General features: G+C 33.3%; 1 protein-coding gene across 1 annotated transcript; it reads right to left on the minus strand.

Annotated features, from left to right (window-relative positions):
* Window positions 1-3,652: 3,652 nt before the first annotated feature.
* On the minus strand, window positions 3,653-6,462 carry LOC107931634 (ras-related protein Rab7). The gene is made up of 7 exons (XM_041082511.1): window positions 6,229-6,462; window positions 6,060-6,086; window positions 5,846-5,945; window positions 4,771-4,917; window positions 4,591-4,671; window positions 4,344-4,489; window positions 3,653-3,913 (listed from the first exon to the last, which is right to left on the minus strand). Exons 1-7 carry the CDS (start codon window positions 6,279-6,281, stop codon window positions 3,847-3,849), a joined length of 621 nt encoding a protein of 206 aa, XP_040938445.1. The 5' UTR covers window positions 6,282-6,462; the 3' UTR covers window positions 3,653-3,846.
* Between the last annotated feature and the right edge of the window lie 14,616 nt (window positions 6,463-21,078).

A 21,078-nucleotide genomic window follows, 5' to 3' on the forward strand; every position in this document is an offset into this window, starting at 1 on the left:
AACAAAAAATAATAAAAATCGACAATAATAATAATAGCAAAAACACAATAACAATATAAAAATCCATTATTTAAAAAAAATTATACCTTCTTTTTTTCTTTTCTTTCTTTCTTCCTTCTTCTTTTTCTTCTCTTCTCCTTTCTTTCCCTTTCTTCTCCTTGTTGCTGATTCTTGCTCTCGAAGTTGCTGGTTCTACTTGGTTTTATAGTGCTTAAGTGCCGCTTGTGGGACCCACACAACTAATGCCGCCTCTGCCAGAGGCAACACACCCACATCACCTATTTTTTTTATTTTTTTTTGTTTTCAGTTTTTTTTGTTTTCAGCATTTTTTTTTCACTATTGAGTGTCAGAATTCAGGGTGGTGCCGCCTGTCAGAGTGGCGTGACCACCCTAAACATACCATTTTAGTAAAAACATTTTCTGCTTTATTATTTTGAAATTTTTTAATTTTTTTTGTACTTTTTTAGTAAAAAAACCCTATAGGCGTGGTATGAGTAGACAAATTATTCAATTGATTTAGGTGGGTGGTAACAGACTCAATCAAAATTATAGAAAGAAGTTCAAATTTGGAAGTATCTTGAGAGATACTTGAGGAAGTAGCATTGTATAAGGATTTTTCACTAGATTTTTGCTATAAAATGGATAAACCTAATCAATTTTTGAAAAAAAATTTACTCTAGAAAAGAAAAATAAGGGAAATTTTTTCTTCAGTAAAATTGACTTCTCTAGAAAGAAATAGTTTTGAAGTATGTGGGTAATAACACTGATGGCAATGATGAATTAAGGGAAAATCCAAATAAACACATGGTTTGAATATAGGTTCGAGCTTATTTTTAGTATAGGGTCGAATCAAAGAGCAACACAAGCAATCAAAAGTTTTTATATCTATGTAACTAGGATCTTTTCCAAACCGCTTTCTGTAGGAAGATTCATTTTGGAGAGTTTATGTGGCTAGCTTATTAATGAAATAAATGGCATGCAGATAAGTAAAAATCCCAAAAATCTAAAGTTATAGATGCTTGATGGAGAAGAGTTTGGTTTTTTCAACAATGTGACTATGTCTTCTTTCGACAAGGGCAACCCATTGTGGGGGTAAAAGGTAGGGAAAGAAGATGCTCTATACCTTGGGATTGGAGATAAAGATCCAGACCTGAAAATTCACCGCCACTATCAATGTAAAATGACACAATTTTCTTGTTAAAATAGTTTTTCTACTAATGGTTGAAAATTTTTAAAAATTGATTGGACATATCTTTTGTTCGGAGTCTGTACAATCAAGTATATTTGGTATACTAATCCACAAAATGTAGTAATACAATATCTTGTCTACTGATAAGACTAATGAAGGTCTCCCAATATCATTATAAATTCTTTTAAGTGGTGTGTTACTTGACAACGTAGTATGACAAAAAATTAGTCAATGCATTTTATTGCAGGAACATGCATTAAAATAAGAGAAATGGTCTTTATCTAAAACTATTAATGCAAATTTATTTAAAATAAAACTAAGAAGCGACTACTTGGATGACTTAACTGTCTATGCCAAACTTGGAAAGAAGCTTGGATGGATGTAGAAAACATTATAGTGCTTGAGGCTCTGACCATTCATAGAATCTGTTATTAGTCCTGTCACACACCAATAGAGCTCCCGTAATAAGATCTTTCAAAAAAAAAATGAAAACATAAAAATTCATAAGATGTCAAGTTGTTTTGACAATATTTAGAAACACAAATTAAATTTTGTTTGATATAAGGAATATAAAGTGTATTGGAAAGTGTATATTTAGAGTTTGATGTATTTAAAGGAATCAAATTATTGTCACCTATAGCTATTTCTTCCATATCAATGGATGTCTCGATATTTTGTAAATTATTGGAGTCATCAGTTATATGATAAGATACACCTATGTCGAGAATCTAAGTGAGAGATGATTGATTGGATTGTGAGGTATAGCTAGCAATAACTTCTAATGAGACTATTTCAAGTTATTGTATGACTAAAATAATAACAAAGTTGACATTGAAACCTTGCTATTGTCCCATGGGAGTGCATCATTAGTTAGAGGGTGGTCATGATGTATTTGGAGGACTATGACGAATGTTTTGACTATGGAGAGGATTTTTGAATGGAGTTTTTGTAGCCACAACTACTGTAATAGTGGATGAGTGAGGTTTATCTTCATGTTGGAAAACGTTTCATGATCAAGGAGTTTTTCACGATGCAAGCATAACCTGTTGGATAAGACGATCTTAGCAAAATCATTTTACATAAGTAGGATTCTCTTGGTTAACATTATTTGTTGAAATTTTCACTAGAGGAGGAGATGTAACACCTGTTAGATGATCCGTTAGACCACGACTATCAAGTAACATGATCATTTGCTTTTTCCAATTTGGAAAGTTAGCACTAACATTGAGTTTAATGGGCAGTTGAGAAGCAAGATTGGACTGGATAATACTACTTGTAGTCACAATAGCAGTAGCGGCATTTTGTCAAGTTTGAGGTCTGGAAGATTGGGAAAAATATAATTTGGACCGTCTACTCAATTAGAGAAAAAAACAGTAGTTATTGGTACTCTTTACTATTTTAAAAAAAAAAATCTAAATCTCTTATTCAAAATTAGCTTTTTGGAACTGATACTAAATTCGTAAAATTGTGATGCTTTTATCGAATTTTGAAGTTTATATATATATATACATATGCTCCAAAGAATAAAATAATCTATTAATTAATCTCAAAATCCAAAATAGGATGAAAATGGAAGTATTAAATATGATGGTTTGATTTAATTTTTATTTAATATAAATATATATATTTTTTATTTTAGTTAAAAATATCATGTGACATAATAAGATTAACTAAGAATTTCTTTTAACCGGAGTAAATGATTAGATAAAAAAGTACTTTAGAAAAAAAAGCATTATGATGTTTTCATTTAAACCTACATTCATAAGTATAAATCAAGTTCAATAATATAACAAATTAAATTAAAGGCAATGACTAAATTAAATAAATTAAAACCAATTAAGAACCAAAATATATATAAATAAAACCTATTCATAAACTTTTAAAATTAAATAAATTAAAACTCTTGTTCAAAACTCATTTGACAAGAGTTCTGTTGGCTTCCTTCTTCCTTGTCATTCTTAATATTATATAAAAAATCATTTAAAAACCAATCTGTAAACATATAAAATAAAACCTAATCATAAACTTTTAAAATTAAAAGATATAAAAGTAATTATTAAAAATATAAAAATTATTCAAATTCTTGCAACGTTAAATTATTTATTTACTAGTATGATTTCTACTCATGCTTCTTGTTGGGTTAAATACTTATTTTTTTAACTAAACATAAAGGGTAAAATTTTAAAGATTGCAATATACTCTATATTCTTGTACTATTCATATATTTGAAATTCAATTGTAATGGACCAGAATTTTATTACATATTTGATATCCATAAAACAAAATTCCATATACTGTTCATTTTTAAATTTATTTTATGTAATAAAATATTTCCAAATTCCATATTTTGAGTAGGCTTTTGGGCCGGATCAAGTTGTCCAGCGCATGGACAGGTCTAGCAAGAAAGCAAAGTTGCTCCCTGGATTGATATTTTGAAATAACCATACTTTGGGTGCTGCTGACTAAAAAACAAGAAAACTAAACAAATTAAGACGTTACAAATACAAGGGCACCAAAAGAGAATTAACAGACTATTTTGTTCCTCACACATACACTAATGTACAGTATATCTCCCACGTGAATCCATAACAATGGTTGGTTTGGCCAAATCATTCATAATGCTTACCGACAGGAAAAAAATTATCACATCATATGCTTCAACAGTCACATCCAGTTGACCTTGGTTGGCTACTGCTGGCGACGTCAATGGTGTCAGGCAAGTATCTTTACGGATGGAATATCCACAAGAGGAACATGAAAGAAAATATATAAGAAAGAAATTAAGGTATTAATCAAATAAATACAAAGTGAATGAAATAAAGATATTGAAAAATAATTCCAGAATCTAAGTTGTTAACAACTTTCCGTCAGCAAAAATGGGTCCTCAAAATGGATATGATTTGCGATGAAATATACATAGACAGACAATTGAACATGGAATAAGTTAAAATTGAGAGTAGTACTTTTAGCTGCTGCTACTCAAATTTGTCCATCAAAATGGTGTTGCATATCTATATGCAGCAACCTATAGCTGACGGTACGAAATTGTTTTTTTCAGAAGAGGACGGTACTAAATTAAAGCCTAACAGTTTTCACATTATTCAAAATTAAATAGGAATGAAAATGAGCGCATGGATAAAGCTCATCAACTTACATTTCTTCCTCTTCACCGCTCTTCAGGGCGTTCTTTGCTATGCACTGGAAAGCTTCTTCCACATTAACTCCCTCCTTAGCAGAGGTCTCAAAATATGGGATATTTCCTTTTGAGGCACACCATGCTCGAGCCTTTTTCTCGGACACCTAGAGAGTCCACAAGAAGGAGATAATTGCATTTTTGGGGGGAGAGAGTACATATAATTATAATGCCACTAGAAGAAGAAAAAATTAACAAAAATATATACCACTCTACTGTTTCCACCATCCACGTCAACTTTGTTTCCCAAAACAACAAAAGGGAAATTCTCTGGATCTGAAGGGCTTGCCTGCAAGAGGTTTTCAAATCATAATTTCTCTACTCAATAAATTTCGGAGACTTGGTTTAATTATTTACAGTAGCATTCACATGAGTTTAGAATGTATACCTGAATAAGAAACTCTTCTCTCCAGTTGTTAAGGTTGTCGAATGATTTCATTGAGTTGACATCGTATACAAGAACACAGCAATCAGCACCACGGTAGAAAGCAACACCTAAGCTCTGGAATCTTTCCTGGCCAGCAGTATCCCAGATCTGGGAAAAGATAATAACACGATGAACTTTTAACATGGTGCCAGCTCAAAATGACATATAAAAGCTAATATAAACCTATAATAGAATGTAATGCTGCAAATTACTAGATAGTACTCAATGGTGGTCCTGCTCCATAAAGTTGTCAAATGCTAAATCATAGGACCTTGATGAGACAAAATTCATCAAGTGATCCACCTAGGTCTTTGTACGTGTGGGACAACATCATAACCTAGTTAATTATCACATTCTAAATCATTGCAAACTAGCTGCTCCTCAACACTATAACCAGGAAAAAAGAAAATTTTGACAAGATTGCCAATAAACGAAAACGGGGAGTGCACTGGCAGTTTTGAATTAATGAGAAAAGTGCAAAGTAAGATGCATTTACTTGAGATCTTAATATCGTGTTTGGAAACTTCGATTTCAAAGTAAAATAAATTGTGGAATAACACATGTAAATGCAACAATAATGATTATTTTTCAAATTCATGGATTATTGAATGACCAATTCATGGTGAAATTGAAATTCATGTTTTTATACCTTTCCAATAAATAACCATGTTGAACCTTCCCTAACATATAAATAAGATAAGCATTTGATTCTTGTAATTTATATAGTAAATGAAACCCAAATCCAAATTTTTAAATCATGGTTCTGAACATGGAAATGTAATTAAGAACCCCTCGTTAAACTCTATTTCATGATAGTTCAAACCTAAGCTTGATTCACGAGATAGAGATCAAAACCAAACCTTTCTCAGTAAAAAAAAAGACACCATAATCGGCATGAAATTAAGATCCCAAAAAACAAATGCATACATCTGAAGCAAGCTCATAAGATAACTGATAAATGCTAGTTTCCAAGCACAAGGAAAAGGATATTAACATTATACCAAATCAAATAGAGAGCTCAGCAACAAAAACTAACCTGTAAGGTGAAAAGCCTATCCTCAAACTGCACTTCCTTTGTCAAAAAATCAGCCCCAATTGTTGCCTTATACTGATTGCTAAACTTCTTATTAACATATCTAAAAGCAAAATGTAAAGGCAAACAATACCCTAACTCAGATCATAATTACTATTATTAATTAATAATTAAATACTTGTTAATTTTTAATTAAGCAACGGCTGCTGCAGGATACTGATTCATCAAAGACGTCTTCCCTACCCTGCAAATCACAGATCAATCACAGTCATAAACATTAATTTGAAAACCAAAAAGAAAAACTAAAGAAAATCGCAGGCGAAACAAACAACAAGTTATGATTTGAATCAAAAGATCCGTTCTGGAAACCCTAGAAACATACTAACCCGCTATCGCCGAGGATGATGACCTTCAAAAGGGTTCTACGGCGAGATGGCATCGTAGGAAAGGTAAGGAACCGACGGATCTATAGATGTAAAGGAAAAAGAAAGCTAAATATTTTTATATCTAGAAAGAGAGAGAGTGAATAAGGGGCTCGTGGACTTGTTTGTCTGAAAGGGAAACTTCCCAAGGAAAATTGGCTGCACTGTCTAGCATTTCTCATTTCTGCAGTTCTGTAGGAAAATAAAAATTAAATGGGTAAACTATTAAAATAGTCACTTTTATTTCTCTCAGGTTATATTTTAGTCATTTATGTTTGAAATGTTACGTTTTAGTCATTAATATGTTGTAACATTTTAGTCATTGAGCTGTTAACTTAGGTGGTAAGTTAAATCATCATTTCAAATAAAAATTTTAGGTTAAATTGTATAATTGGTCCCCGTATTTTTTCATTTTGAGCAATTTTTTTCTTTTATATTCTTTTAACTTTTCTTTTTTCTCTTTATTTTCTATTCTCTTCTGCTTCTCCCTTTATTTTCCTCCCTTCCCCATCTCTTTTAATGTGAAAGAAAAAAATTAAATTGTTTAAAATGAAAAAACATGGGGACCAATTTTATAATTTAACCTAAATTTTTGTTTGAAATGATGATTTAATGTGCCACGTCAGCATATCATTACAACATTAATGACAACACAATAACGTAAGTGACCAAAACGTAACATTTCAAACATAAGTGACTAAAATGTAACCTGAGAAAAACAAAAAAGACTATTTTGGTAGTTTACCCAAATTTATAGTTTACCCAAATTCAATTCTTCTTGTTGACTTTCAAGATTTAATTTCGGATTGTTGTCGATGATACATTGGTCCTTCGGGTCGAAATTGGAGACATAATGTACGACCTCTTTTAATGGAGTCTTTACTTTGTAAGTTTGTTGGAGTTCCTTGATCATGAACGACATCATATCCTCCAATTGTTCGGCTTTCTTATCTAATTGTTCGAAACATGTGGAAAAAGGTTGCTCCATTTCTTCGCACAACAATATTTCATGCGAATTATATGAGAAATTAGGAATATCATGCACGACCTCTTCTAATGGATTGCTCACTTGGGATTTTTGCCAGAAAAATTCCTCTGATTGATTTAACTATTATTGGATTTTCTTTGATTTAGCTTGGAATTCTCGCTTACAGCTTTCCTTCTAGGACGTATAGTCATACGAATCACAAGGAGTTTTGGCTAAATACTTGGATGTCCCTAAAGGTCGTTCATATATCTCTTCCATCATTCGTTTCTTCGTTGAAGAAATTCTAGCATGAGCAATCTTTGGTTCTCCAGGATCTCTCATTGTTCATATACTCCATCCTCATATACTTCGTCGTCATCCCATTCGTTCATCGAATCTCCATACCTCTCGGATGTATGCTTGCTCAGCTTATGTGGGAGTCCATTCGAACACTTAAGTTGCTAAAACAATATTAATCGAAAGACAAACGAGCTAGATAGTGTTATAACTTTTATTAATTAATTTTATTTTAGTATAAAAAGTTATTTTAATATTTTTATTTACCTTGTCGATTATCAGATTTAATTATGAATATTCGTTTTTAGAGGTCGGTGTACGAACAATCCAAATTGAGTTAGTCGTATGGAGATTTTACAAACCAATGGAGTTGTGACTATAAAGTTAAATATGTTATCGTTTATAGTTAAATATCACACCAAAAATATATAAATTAGACCAGCGGTTTCCACAAGTGTATGGGTCAATTTGTAATATAATAAAGTTTACAACGAAACACTGAAAAGTATTCCGATAATCATACCCAAGGGATTGTAGATTGGAGAAATTGTTATTAAATTAATTAGAAAAAATAATTACTAATCTAACCGAGTCACGAATTAGTAGTGGGAATCAAAATTAATATTTAATTAAACTAATTAATTTAACTAACCTAAATTAACCTAATGGACTTTCCTATTCCTAATGTTGAAAATGTGAGCTTTTAGCCTATGATCGATTAAATCCCTAACTATCTAATTAAATAATTAATTATCCTAAATTGAGTTATTTATCACACTTAGCTAAGACTATCCTCCAGGTTCATTTTCACTAAAGGTTACCACCTAGGTCACCCTTCCGGTCTCTTCATAGGCATATGGATACCTTTCCAGGTCTCACAGCTTGGAAAAAGTTATACACGATACGATACCCTTCTGATCTCACCTATCTCGATATTCTATCAGGGGCGCTACTCTCTAATATAATAACTACCCTTGAATAAATAACCAATTTCGAATAAATAAATCACTTAACAAATAATTTAGTTTATTAATCGGTACATGCAAAATATAAATAAAGCACAATAATCTATTCATTTATTCATACAATGATTAACCAACCAACTTAATGGAAGTTAAATAAAAGAATAAAAGATAAGAGATAAGAGAATGCTCATGAATAAATATATTGAAACGCGATCCTGGAGCAATCTTTGCTCACAATTATCTTCACATCAGAATAGAAAAATTCCGACTAAACAAACATAAAAAGAAAATACAAAGAAAAATTGAATAGAAAAATTGTTTGTCTAAGTCTACACACAATTCCAATGACCATAAGGTTGCTTATATAAGAAACGGGCTACTTGGTGATCACTTAAAACTAGATACACTTAGATACAAAAAAATTAAAATATTTTGCTAAAAGTTAGGGTCCAAATATGGAAATATCCTAAAAGTGGTGTCTAAGGAATCATCAATTTCTTGACCTGCAATCGTCGTATCGTCGGGATGTGGGAATGCTCCTCGTCACAACGTCGCCATCGTGAAGTTCCTCCTATGATCATCATGTCGTCATGACGAGAGAAAGCTCCTCGCCACGATGTCAAGTGTGTTCTAGGCTTTGACAGCTTTGTTTGTAACGCCCCCACGCCCGAAACCGTCACCGGAGTCAAGCTTGAGGTGTTACTAAACTTATCTTACCTTTTAAACAACTCTAAATCACTTATTTTAATTTTCAGAATAAACTGTTTTCTGCGTCATGGTTGCTTAAAAATTCATTTCTCGAGTTTCAAAACTCGAAATTAATATCCGTAAATTTTTCCTGAAACTAGACTCATATATCTATCTATTAATTTTTTCTAGAATTTTTGACTTAGCCAATTAGTACAGTTTATTAGTTAAAGTTATCCCTGTTTCAGAATTCGACTACACTGGCCTCTACTTACTACGAACCACTTTTCTCTCTGTACAAAATTCATATGACTATACCGTTTGTTTCTATTAAAACTAGATTCAATAAGGATTCTAAACATATAAAGTACACCACCTAATTATTTTTTTAAAATTTATGGTGAATTTCTAAAGTTGGAACAGGGGATCCAAAAATCGCTCTGGCCCTATTTCACTAAAACCCAGATATCTTATAAAATACAAAACCTTTACCTGTTTTGCTTATTCCATATGAAAATAGACACAATGAGCTTTAATTTCATATATTATTCACCATCAACCCATGTCTCTACAATTTCTTGTGATTTTCAAAATCACGTTATTTCCGATACTTGAATCTGTTTTTAAGTTACTTTCACATTTTTCATAGTTTTCATGTGATAGTTACTACTTAATCATACATACTATTAAACATGTATATCATCAGCCATTCTATTAGTTAATTACTAGAAAGTATTTACACATCATTCATTGATCATATCATATTAAAAGAAACCAAGTTCCTATACATGCCATACACAAAACGAAACGTTTAACTATACCAATGTGGTTTCTTCGATAGTGTGATCGGTCTCCGACGTTTCCTTCGATCCCCGAGTGGCTTGATAAAAACTATAAGAAAAAGAAAATAAAGAGAGTAAGCACTAGGCTTAGTAAGCTTACAAGCAAATAAATTACAACATTCAACATGTTGAATAAATATACATAATGTCACCTAGCCTCATAAACTTCCTTTACTTCTCATTTTCTACCTTCTTCTTTACTCACTTGCCTTCTTTCTTACCTGACCTCTCACTATTTATAAATATAATCTACCTTCCCTTTTTGCTGATAATTCACTGTAATTTAACGTGTACAATGACCCGTTGAACCACTCAGAATACTAAGAATACTAGGGTCGTTCCTGTCTATCAATATCCTGCTAATGCCATGTCTTCGACATGGACTTACATGAATTGTTCTTGTCTCTAATGCCATATATATATATCTAATATGGGCTTACATGGCTCATTCCTGTCTCCAAAGCCATATATTTGATATGGACTTACATGGCTCATTTCTGTCCTGTCCTGTCCTGTCAACCCCAATATCCTAACATTCCTAAGGTTCAAACGGGGTTTCCTGATGCTTTTTCTCTGTCACTTCGCCTTTAATTCGACTTTAAATACTCTAAAAAAATAAGTATATAAATGTTGGAAATTGAAAATAATAATGTAAATAAAAGAATATTGCATTTATTTACTGTAAACTTACCTTGATACAAAATGTGACTAAACCTTACAATTTAGTCCTTTACTTTTTCTTTTCCTCGTTCTTCTTTGGATTCTTGATCTATAATATAAAATATTTCTACTCATTAGTATTTATTTGATTTCTATTTCACTTCACAATTTATGCTGTTCAAATTTTGAAATTTCACTTTTACCCCAAAATTTACAGTTTTTACAATTTAGTCCCTACTCAATTCACCCATAAATTGAACTAATTTTTTTTCAATTAACACTTTTATTTTATCATTATAAACTATTTCACAACCTTTGATATTCTGAATTTCAACACCAACATCTAATTCACAATTTTGGTCACAATTAGGTCCTAAATACCATTTTCTATCAAAATGACTTAATAAAACAACCTTAATATGAAATTAGAACTTCAATTTCATAATAATTCATCATAAACTGCCCTTACTCAGCCAGGATAACTTCCAATTTCACCCACCAAATCAAAAACTAATGAATTAGATGATTGGACCTAATTGTAAAAGTCACAAAAACATAAAAATTACTAAGAAATAGTAAAAATTGAACTTACATGGTGCAAAAAATATGAAAAACCAGCATAGGAGACCTGCTACGGCGTTTCTGGCTGAGAAAGATGAAGAAATGTCTAGATTTTCAATTACATCATTTTTTTAACTATTAACTTTTATGCTAATTCCAATTTTGTCCCTCGTTCACATTGTTTTCTTGCTTATTTCATACCCAAACCGTCCAGCCATTAACCTTTGGGTCTAATTGCTCTTTAAATCCATCTTTTTAAATACTTAAGCTATTTACACACAATTTAACAAATTTTGAGCTATTTTCAGTTTAGTCCTTTTTAATTAATTAGCTATCCAAACATCAAAATTTTCTAACGAAACTTTAATACTAACTCAATGACACTCCATAAATATTTATAAAAATATTTATAGCTCAATTTTCAAATTCGAGGTCTCGATATCTCATTTTTGACCCGTTTGACCTAATAAATTATTTTAATTCACTAATTTCACCATTTCACAAATTCTTCTAAATTCTTACTTGACTCATAAATATTAAGTTACTATCTTGTTCAATCTTATTTGTCCGATTTAGTGATCTCAAATCACCATTTTCGACACCACTGAAAATTAGGCCGTTACATTCTACCTCGGATTTGTGGTTTCGCAACCACTGTTCCGTTTAGGCCCTATTTCGGGATGTTACATTGTTGCCTTGTCGGGCTCCTTATCTCACGTCTCAATCATCATTCCTCGTATTCTTGGACCTAAATTGACATTCTACACACTTAAATAGACCATTAGTCACTCACGAGGTCCGAGTCGGCGTTACGGGTCATCGAAACAACAGAAAATACATAGAAATAATTATTTTATTAATATTTTATTTCTAACCTACTAATAGTGAAAATGCAATAATTAATTATAAACGTGCTAAAATAACCAAGCTCATCAAGTGTAGAAATGACCTAAAATAACTACTATATTTGGCATCAGATCATTAGGGCATCATGCCTCCGCAGGCACGCTAGACGAGGAATGGATAGGGAATCATGGCCCAGCTGATCTGTAACGTCCCCCTACCCGAGACCGTTGTCGGAGTCGAGCAGGAGACATTACAAAACTTATCTTAGCACTTAAACAGTTTTCGTAGTAAACTATCCATCTGCGTCACGGTCGCTAAAAAAATCATATCTCGAGTTACGAAACTCGAAATCTAATTCCGTAAATTTTTCCTGAAACTAGACTCATATATCTACTTCCAAATTGTTTTCTAGAATTTTTGGTCAGGCCAATTAGTACAGTTTATTAGAAAAAGTCTCCCCTGTTTCAGGGTTCGGCTACTCTGACCCTTGTGCACTACGAATCAAATTTCTTCCTGTACAGAAATCCAATGACTATGCCATTTGTTTCAATTAAAAATGGACTCAATAAGGAATCCATACAAATAAATTTTGAGTCCTAATTCTTAATACACAATTTATGGTGAATTTCTAAAGTCAGAATAGGGAATCCAGAAATTGTTCTAACCCTGTTTCACCAAAACGTAAATATCTCATAAAATACAACTCTTTTACCTATTTTATTTCTTCCATATAAAAATAGATTCATTAAGCTTCAATTAAAAATTTTATTCATTATCTAATTCACTTTATACTATTTTTGGTATAATTTCAAAGTTGGACTACCGCTACTGTCCAAATCTGTTTTAGTATAAAATGTTGATAACTAAGTTTATAACATCTTCATTTCTTCTCTCTACAATATTTACCAACACTTCCTCTTATTACTCTTCACTAACATATCAAAATATACCATACTTAAGGTTTTGGTAACATTTACAAAACATACCAAAATATCACTTAACAACTTAGATACTTTCAAAATGACCAAAAGACATCCTAGGTACAATGCCATTTTCCAAAAAGATAGAAACTTCACCAATTTGAGTTTGGGGATCGGCTTGTATGCTGAGTCCTTATACTTTCGTACCTAGCCTGCGCACGGAAACAAACCGTACGCTGAGAATACTCTCAGTGGTATTTCTATAAACAATAGCTTAATCAACTTTAAAACATGGTAATTCAAACACATTATTGCTATTATTCAATATCAATCAGTACTTTAATAACCTTTACTTTATTTACCCTTATTAACATAACTCGGACACTGACGGATACACGGATCCAACCCACACTCCGGGATAAGCACATAGTGCTTCATCGGAATAAATCCGGAACTTTAACATTATAGTACACAAAGTACTTCATCGGAACAAATCTGAAACTTTAACAGTAGTCGACACATAGTGTCTCATCGACTCAATGTCGGAATATCCCAATACTTCCAATTCCTATGACATGTCAACTATATCCGACTAGCCCGACGCTGTTAATAAGGTATTCAAAATCACATTCATTTCAATATGGTAAAAATACTTACCTCATTCACATTTTCATACAATATAAATATCAAATATAGCAATAACGATTAAGCTCGGTTTATAGAAATACAAACCACTATTTATCGAATTTAATCGATATCTTCGTTCACTTTCTCTTTTCCCTTATTTGATGACGTATCCGGTGCTACGTTTGCTACTAACAATCATACAATTAAAAATCATCAATATATTAATTCATAAAACACATTTTCACTTTCTACCAAACTTTTACAAAAATTCCAATTTCGTCCTTTTTCCATTACTAATCTTTTTTTCTTTAACTTAAGCTTCATATTCTCTTTTAATCAACTCATTAACAATTCTTAACTCGTAAAATTCATTATAAAACATAAATTTTGAGCTCTATTCAACTTAGTCCCTATTTAAACCTAACTTAGAAATTCCTTTAACTAATCACTTCTAACTTCAATTTCTATCAATTTAACCCATAAAACCTCAATTTATTCAACTAAATCAATATCTAAAAATTCTCTATTTTTCTTCATTTTAATCTCATACATGTAAAACTTTGAATTAGGCATCCATAAACATAAAAATCATAAGAAAATGAGCTAAAACAACTTACCAATCAAACTTTAGGGCCTTAATCCTCAAATTTCCCTTTTTTATTTCTTTCTTTCTTTCTTCTTTCTTTCACGTTTGCTCTCTGTTAGTCTTTCTATCTTCTTTTTCTATTTTATCAATTTTACTTATTATACTATTATTAACCTATAATAAATATAAAACTAACATGTGTAATAGCTATAACATAAAATATCTTATAGCTATTACACATATATACCAACTATTACACACGTTATTCAATATTAACACACACATGGTACTTAGGGTCTAATTACTAGATTCGTCCCTTTTACTTCTTTAATCTATAATTAAACTTTTATTCCTTATGCAATTTAGCCTTTTAAACTAAATTCAAGGTACTTCAGTTAATTAAACACTAAATAACCATTCAACTATAATTCATAAATATTTCTAATAAATATTCATGAATAAATTTCACGGAAACAGTACTCAAGACTCAATTTCCGATACCGTAACTTTCGGTTCATTACAATTCTCTCCCCCTTAATAAATTTCGTCCTCGAAATTTACCTGAAAAAAGATGGGGGTATTGAGATCTCATCGTTTCTTCCGGTTCCCACGTAGCTTCTTCAACACTGTGACTTCACCATAGCACTTTTACTAAAGGAATACGTTTATTACGTAATTCTTTTACCTCTCGTGCTAGAATCTCAACTGGTTCTTCTTCATACGATAAGTCAGGTCGAATCTCTACATTCTCGGTCGTAATAACATGTGAAGGATCCGATCGGTATCTTCTTAGCATAGAAACATGGAAGACATCGTGCATTTTCTATAGTTCAGGAGGTAAGGCCAATCGATACGCTACTGGTCCAATTCTCTCAATAACTTCGTAAGGCCCAATAAAACAAGGACTTAATTTTCCTTTTTGACCAAATCTTAGAATTTTCTTCCAAGGTGAAACCTTTAAAAGAACTTTATCCCCGACTGAGTATTCAATATCCCGTCGTTTCAAATCTGCATACGATTTCTGTCTATCAAAAGCAGTTTTCAATCTTTCCCGAATTTTCGTAACTGTACTTTCCGTTTCTTAAACCAATTCAGGTCCAATCATCTTCTTCTCATTCAGTTCTGTCCAACATACGGGTGATCGGCATCTTCGTCCATACAAAGCCTCATACGGTGCCATCTGTATACTTGACTGGAAACTATTATTATACACAAATTCGGCTAATGACAAATAATATTCCCAGTTAGACTCAAAATCAACCATACAGGCTCAAAGCATATCTTCTAAAATTTGTATTACCATTTCAGATTGACCATCAGTCTGTGGATGAAAAGCTGTACTAAAGTGAAGTCGAGTACCGAAAGATTCATGTAATTGCTTCCAAAACCTTGACGTAAACTTTGGATCTCTATCAGAAATTATTGATTTTGGAATACCATGTAATCTAATGATTTCCCGAACATAAACCTCAGCAAGTTTCTTTAACGACCAATCGGTTCTCACAGCTAAGAAATGAGCTGACTTCGTAAGTCGATCAGCTATTACCCAAATAGCATTCTTTTTACTTGTAGACATCGGTAATCCCGTCACAAAGTCTATCGTTATTCGGTCCCATTTCCATTCAGGAATATTGATGGGTTGAAGTAATCCTGTTGGAACTTGATGTTCTGCCTTCACTCGTTGACAAGTCAAACACTTTGCCACATATTCAGTTATATCCTTTTTCATTCCTGACCACCAATATAATTCACGCAAATCACGATACATTTTCATACCTCCAGGATGAAATGCAAATGGACTATTATGAGCTTCTCGAAGAATTAACTCTTTCAACTTAAAATTATTCAGAATGCAAAGTCGATTCTGAAATCTTAGACAGCCATTTCCATCAATGCTAAAATTTTTTGTTGTACCATTCCGAATCATCTCTCTTTTCTTTAACAACTTATCATCTTCTAACTGTGCTGATCTGATTCGATCAAACATTACTTGTAACACCCCTAACCTGAATCCGAACGCCGAATTAAGGCTAAGAGGTATTACCGAACTAAACATTTAATTATCTCATTCACAGTGTCAATAAACATAAACAGAGATCGAGCTGAAATACATACTGATATTTAAGTTATACTCCATTTTCGTATGGCCAAAATATTTACAATTTCAAAACATAGTTATCATCAGCCTAACCTATACATGCCATATCGAGTCCAAAATATAACTATACCAAAAAGATCGATAGTGTGATGAACTGCTGACGATCCCCGAGTCGGTGGCCAAAATCAACAATCTATAAAACAGAGAAATAAAGAACAGAGTAAGCTTTAAAAGCTTAGTAAGTTTTAAGCATCACAAACAATTAAAGACTTATCGAAAATCGAAACATTCATTCACACTTAAGTATCATTCTTTAGTACTAATAATTCACAAAAATCATTGACTGAATGTACATGAGTACATAAAGAAATTTTAACATATAATTCATATACAAATATACCATGACCGATTAAATCATTCTCATATTCATAAATATAACCATCAATCATATTTATATATATATTCTTCTTTGATGCTAATGATTCACTTCGAAATCAATTCACCGATGAGTAAGTAATACGTACCTGAACATTTTAAATGTATAGTACTTACTCGACGATGGTTTACTGCGAACATTCAATATCGTAATCTTACTTAACTTACAGGCATTAAGCCTGTTAGGTCTTAGGACTTGAAACCAATTACCAGCACAAGCCTGCGGGAATTTAAACCCGGTATAATACCAGCTCGAAGCCTGCGGGACTTTAGCCCGGACATATTTCCAGCATGTAGCCTGCGGACCTTAAGTCCGGATATAATTCCAGCACATAGCCTGCGGACCCTAATTCCGGATATAATTCCAGCATATAGCCTGTGGACCCTAAGTCCAGATATACATCACTGAATGTCATGCATACTTATTCGCAAGAAAATTCAATTCACATAACATCTCACAATCATAGTTCATTTATTCCATTCGAATAATAGCATAACATGGGCACCATTCATATAACTTTTGGCTCAATAACATACATAAGAATATATGTCCATTTACTTTCCAAGCTTAACTTCTAATGTCTATTCGGCTTTAAGCCTTAAACATAAATTATTTGTCACTCAACTATATTCAAATAGAATCAATAGATCGCAGTACAGTTATCATACACATATCAAGACATTATCAATTATGTATTAAATGTGACTATTCAAAACTTACCTCGGATATACTTGAACGGTTGCAGAAAGGCTACTCAATTACTTTCTCTTTTCCCCTATCCAACTTCGACCCTCTTTGCTCTTGAGCTTGATTTAAGCCTATGGTAACCGAATGAAGTTTTCTCCCCTTTCCTCTCTTACATTTCGGCCCAGAAGAACAAAGGTGAAGCTTTGTTTTCATCACCCATTTTCTTTTTATTAATTCATTACTAAATTAAAATTATAAAGCTATTATAATTAAATAATACATATATTCTATATAACATATCATCATTGCCGGCCACTACCTAAATAAAATGAGTATTTGACATGCAAGTCCATCCTCTTTGTCACATGCATTAATAGGCCACTTAAGATTAACCTATCACATTTCAGAATTTTCTCACATAAGTCCTATTTAATAATTTCACATACAATTGACCAAATTAAAACATTAAACTTTCACACGTGCATGTACACATATAGTAAGCATAGATTATAACGGTTAATTATTTTTATGACTCGGTTTTGTGGTCCCGAAACCACTTTCCGACTAGGGCCAAATTAAGGCTGTCACAACTCTCCCCCACTTAAGGAATTTTCGTCCCTGAAAATCTTACCAGTGAATAGATTTGGGTATCATTCTTTCATAGATTTCTCGGTTTCCCATGTAGCTTCTTCGATCCCGTGTTTGAGCCATAACACCTTTACTGACGGAACCTTTTTGTTTCGCAACTCTTTCACCTCATGAGCTAGGATACGAATCGGTTCTTCTTCATAACTCAAATCAGATTGAATTTCAACCTCTGATGGGTTAATTATGTGCGATGGATCGGATCTATAATGTCGAAGCATCGAGACATGAAAAACATTGTGAATTTTTTCAAGTTCAGGGGGTAAAATCAATCTGTATGCAACTGGCCCAATCCGTTCGGATATCTCATACGGCCCGATGAACCTCGGACTCAATTTGCCTTTACGGCCAAATCTGAGCACCTTTTTCCAATGTGAAACTTTAAGAAATACTTTGTCTCCCACCTGATATTCAATGTCTTTTCGTTTTAAATCCGCATACGACTTCTGACGATCCGAAGCTGCCTTCAGACTTTCATGGATTACTTTTACTTTTTGCTCAGCATCTTTAATCAAATCGACCCCGAAGATTTTATTTTCACTAAGCTCGGTCCAAAATAACAGTGTACGACATTTATGACCATACAAAGCCTCATAAGGTGCCATCCTAATACTTGATTGAAAACTATTGTTGTACGCGAATTCAATCAAAGGTAAATACCGTTCCCATGAACCACTAAACTCAAGGATGCAACATCTCAACATATCCTCGAGTATTTGAATTATCCGCTCTGATTGACCATCAATCTGAGGATGAAAAGCGGTGCTAAAATGCAACTTGGTACCCAATGCTTCTTGCAATTTCTTCCAAAATCGCGATGTGAATCTCGGATCTCTATCCGACACAATAGAAATAAGTACCCCGTATAACCTTACAATCTGAGAAACGTACAATTCAGCTAGTTTGTCCAGTGAATAATCCGTACGTACGGAAATAAAATGAGCCGACTTAGTCAGTCTATCAACAACAACCCAAATCGCATCTTTCTTACTTGACGACAATGGCAACCCAGATACAAAATCCATCGTGACTCGATCCCATTTCCATTCGGGTATCATGATCGATTGAAGTAACCCTGAAGGCACTTGATGTTCCACTTTCACTTGTTGACATATCAAACACTTCGAAACAAAATCAGAAATGTCTCGTTTCATACCGGGCCACCAAAATTGACGTTTCAGATCATTGTACATTTTTGTACTCCCCAGGTGAATTGACATTCGGCTACTATGAGCCTCATTCAAAATTACCGAAATAAGTTCTGAATTTCTTGGAACACACAATCGACTTCTGAACCTCAAACAATTGTCGTCATCAATTTGAAATTCTGATTCCAAATTTGAAACACATTCAGCTCGATTAGCAACCAATTTATCATCGGCTTTCTGAGCTTCACGTATTTGATGAATCAATAATGGTTTGGCCCTTAATTCTGCTACTAACACATTATCAGATGAAACAGACAGGTGTACATTCATCGCTCGTAAAGCAAACAGTGATTTACGACTTAAAGCATCAGCAACCACGTTAGCCTTTCCCGGGTGATAGTCGATGACAAGTTCATAATCTTTCAACAACTCAAGCCAACGTCTTTGTCGCAGATTCAAATCTCTTTGAGTCATCAAATATTTGAGGCTTTTGTGATCCGAATATACATGGCACCTCTCTCCAAACAAGTAGTGTCGCCATATTTTCAAAGCGAATACGATGGCAGCTAATTCAAGATCATGGGTCAGATAGTTTTTCTCATGCGGCTTCAATTGCCTCGATGCGTAAGCTACAACTCGACCTTCTTGCATCAACACACAACCCAGCCCAAGTAAGGATGCATCACTGTAGATGACAAACTCTTTACCGGATTCGGGCTGCACTAGTACTGGAGCTTCAGTCAAATACGTTTTCAACTGATCGAAGCTCTTCTGACATTTTTCTGACCATTTAAACTTAACATCTTTCTGCAGTAGCTTCGTCATTGGTGTGGCTATCATCGAAAAACCCTTTACAAACCGTCTGTAGTAACCGGCAAGTCCTAAAAAGCTCTGAACTTCAGTAACATTTCTTGGAGGCTTCCAGTTAAGTACGGTCTAAATTTTGCTCGGATCAACTCGAATACCCGATCGGATACCACATGACCCAAAAACCTAACTTCTCTAAACCAGAACTCACATTTACTGAATTTAGCATATAACTGCTTATCCCGTAAAATCTGCAACACTAATCTCAGGTGCTCGGCGTGTTTAGTTTCATCACGTGAATAAATCAAGATGTCATCTATAAACACAACTACAAACCGATCCAAACACTGTCTGAAAATTCAGTTCATCAAATCCATAAATATTGCAGGGGCATTAGTGAGCCCAAACGGCATCACTAAGAACTCGTAGTGACCGTATCTCGTTCTGAAAGCAGTTTTAGGTATATCTGAGTCTCGAACTCGCAACTGATAATAACCCGATCTTAAATCTATTTTTGAAAACACTGAGGCTCCCTTCAGTTGATCAAACAAATCATCAATACGCGGTAACAGATATTTATTCTTTATTGTCACTTTATTCAACTAACGATAGTCGATGCACAACCTCATGGTTCCGTCCTTCTTTTTCACAAACAACACTGGTGCACCCCAAGGTGAGAAACTCGGTCTAACGAAACCTCTATCCGTCAACTCTTACAACTGAGCTTTCAATTCCTTTAATTCAGTTGGTGCCATACGATACGGAGCTATCGAAATCGGTGTAGTCCAGGTACAAGTTCAATGCCAAACTCTACTTCCCGATCAGGTGGTAACCCCGGTAATTCTTCGGGAAAAACATCCGGATATTCACAAACCACTGGCACTGATTCAAGCTTCTTTTCTGATTCTTTACTATCAAGTACGTATGCAAGATACGCTACATATTTTTGAGCTAACATCGAGGATATTATTATTGCTGGCAATCTGTTCCAATCAGTAGACTCAACTCAGATTATCTCATTATTTGCACATCTCA

The sequence above is a fragment of the Gossypium hirsutum genome, chromosome A12 (assembly GCF_007990345.1).
Source record: "Gossypium hirsutum isolate 1008001.06 chromosome A12, Gossypium_hirsutum_v2.1, whole genome shotgun sequence".
In the NCBI taxonomy this organism is placed as follows: domain Eukaryota; kingdom Viridiplantae; phylum Streptophyta; class Magnoliopsida; order Malvales; family Malvaceae; genus Gossypium; species Gossypium hirsutum.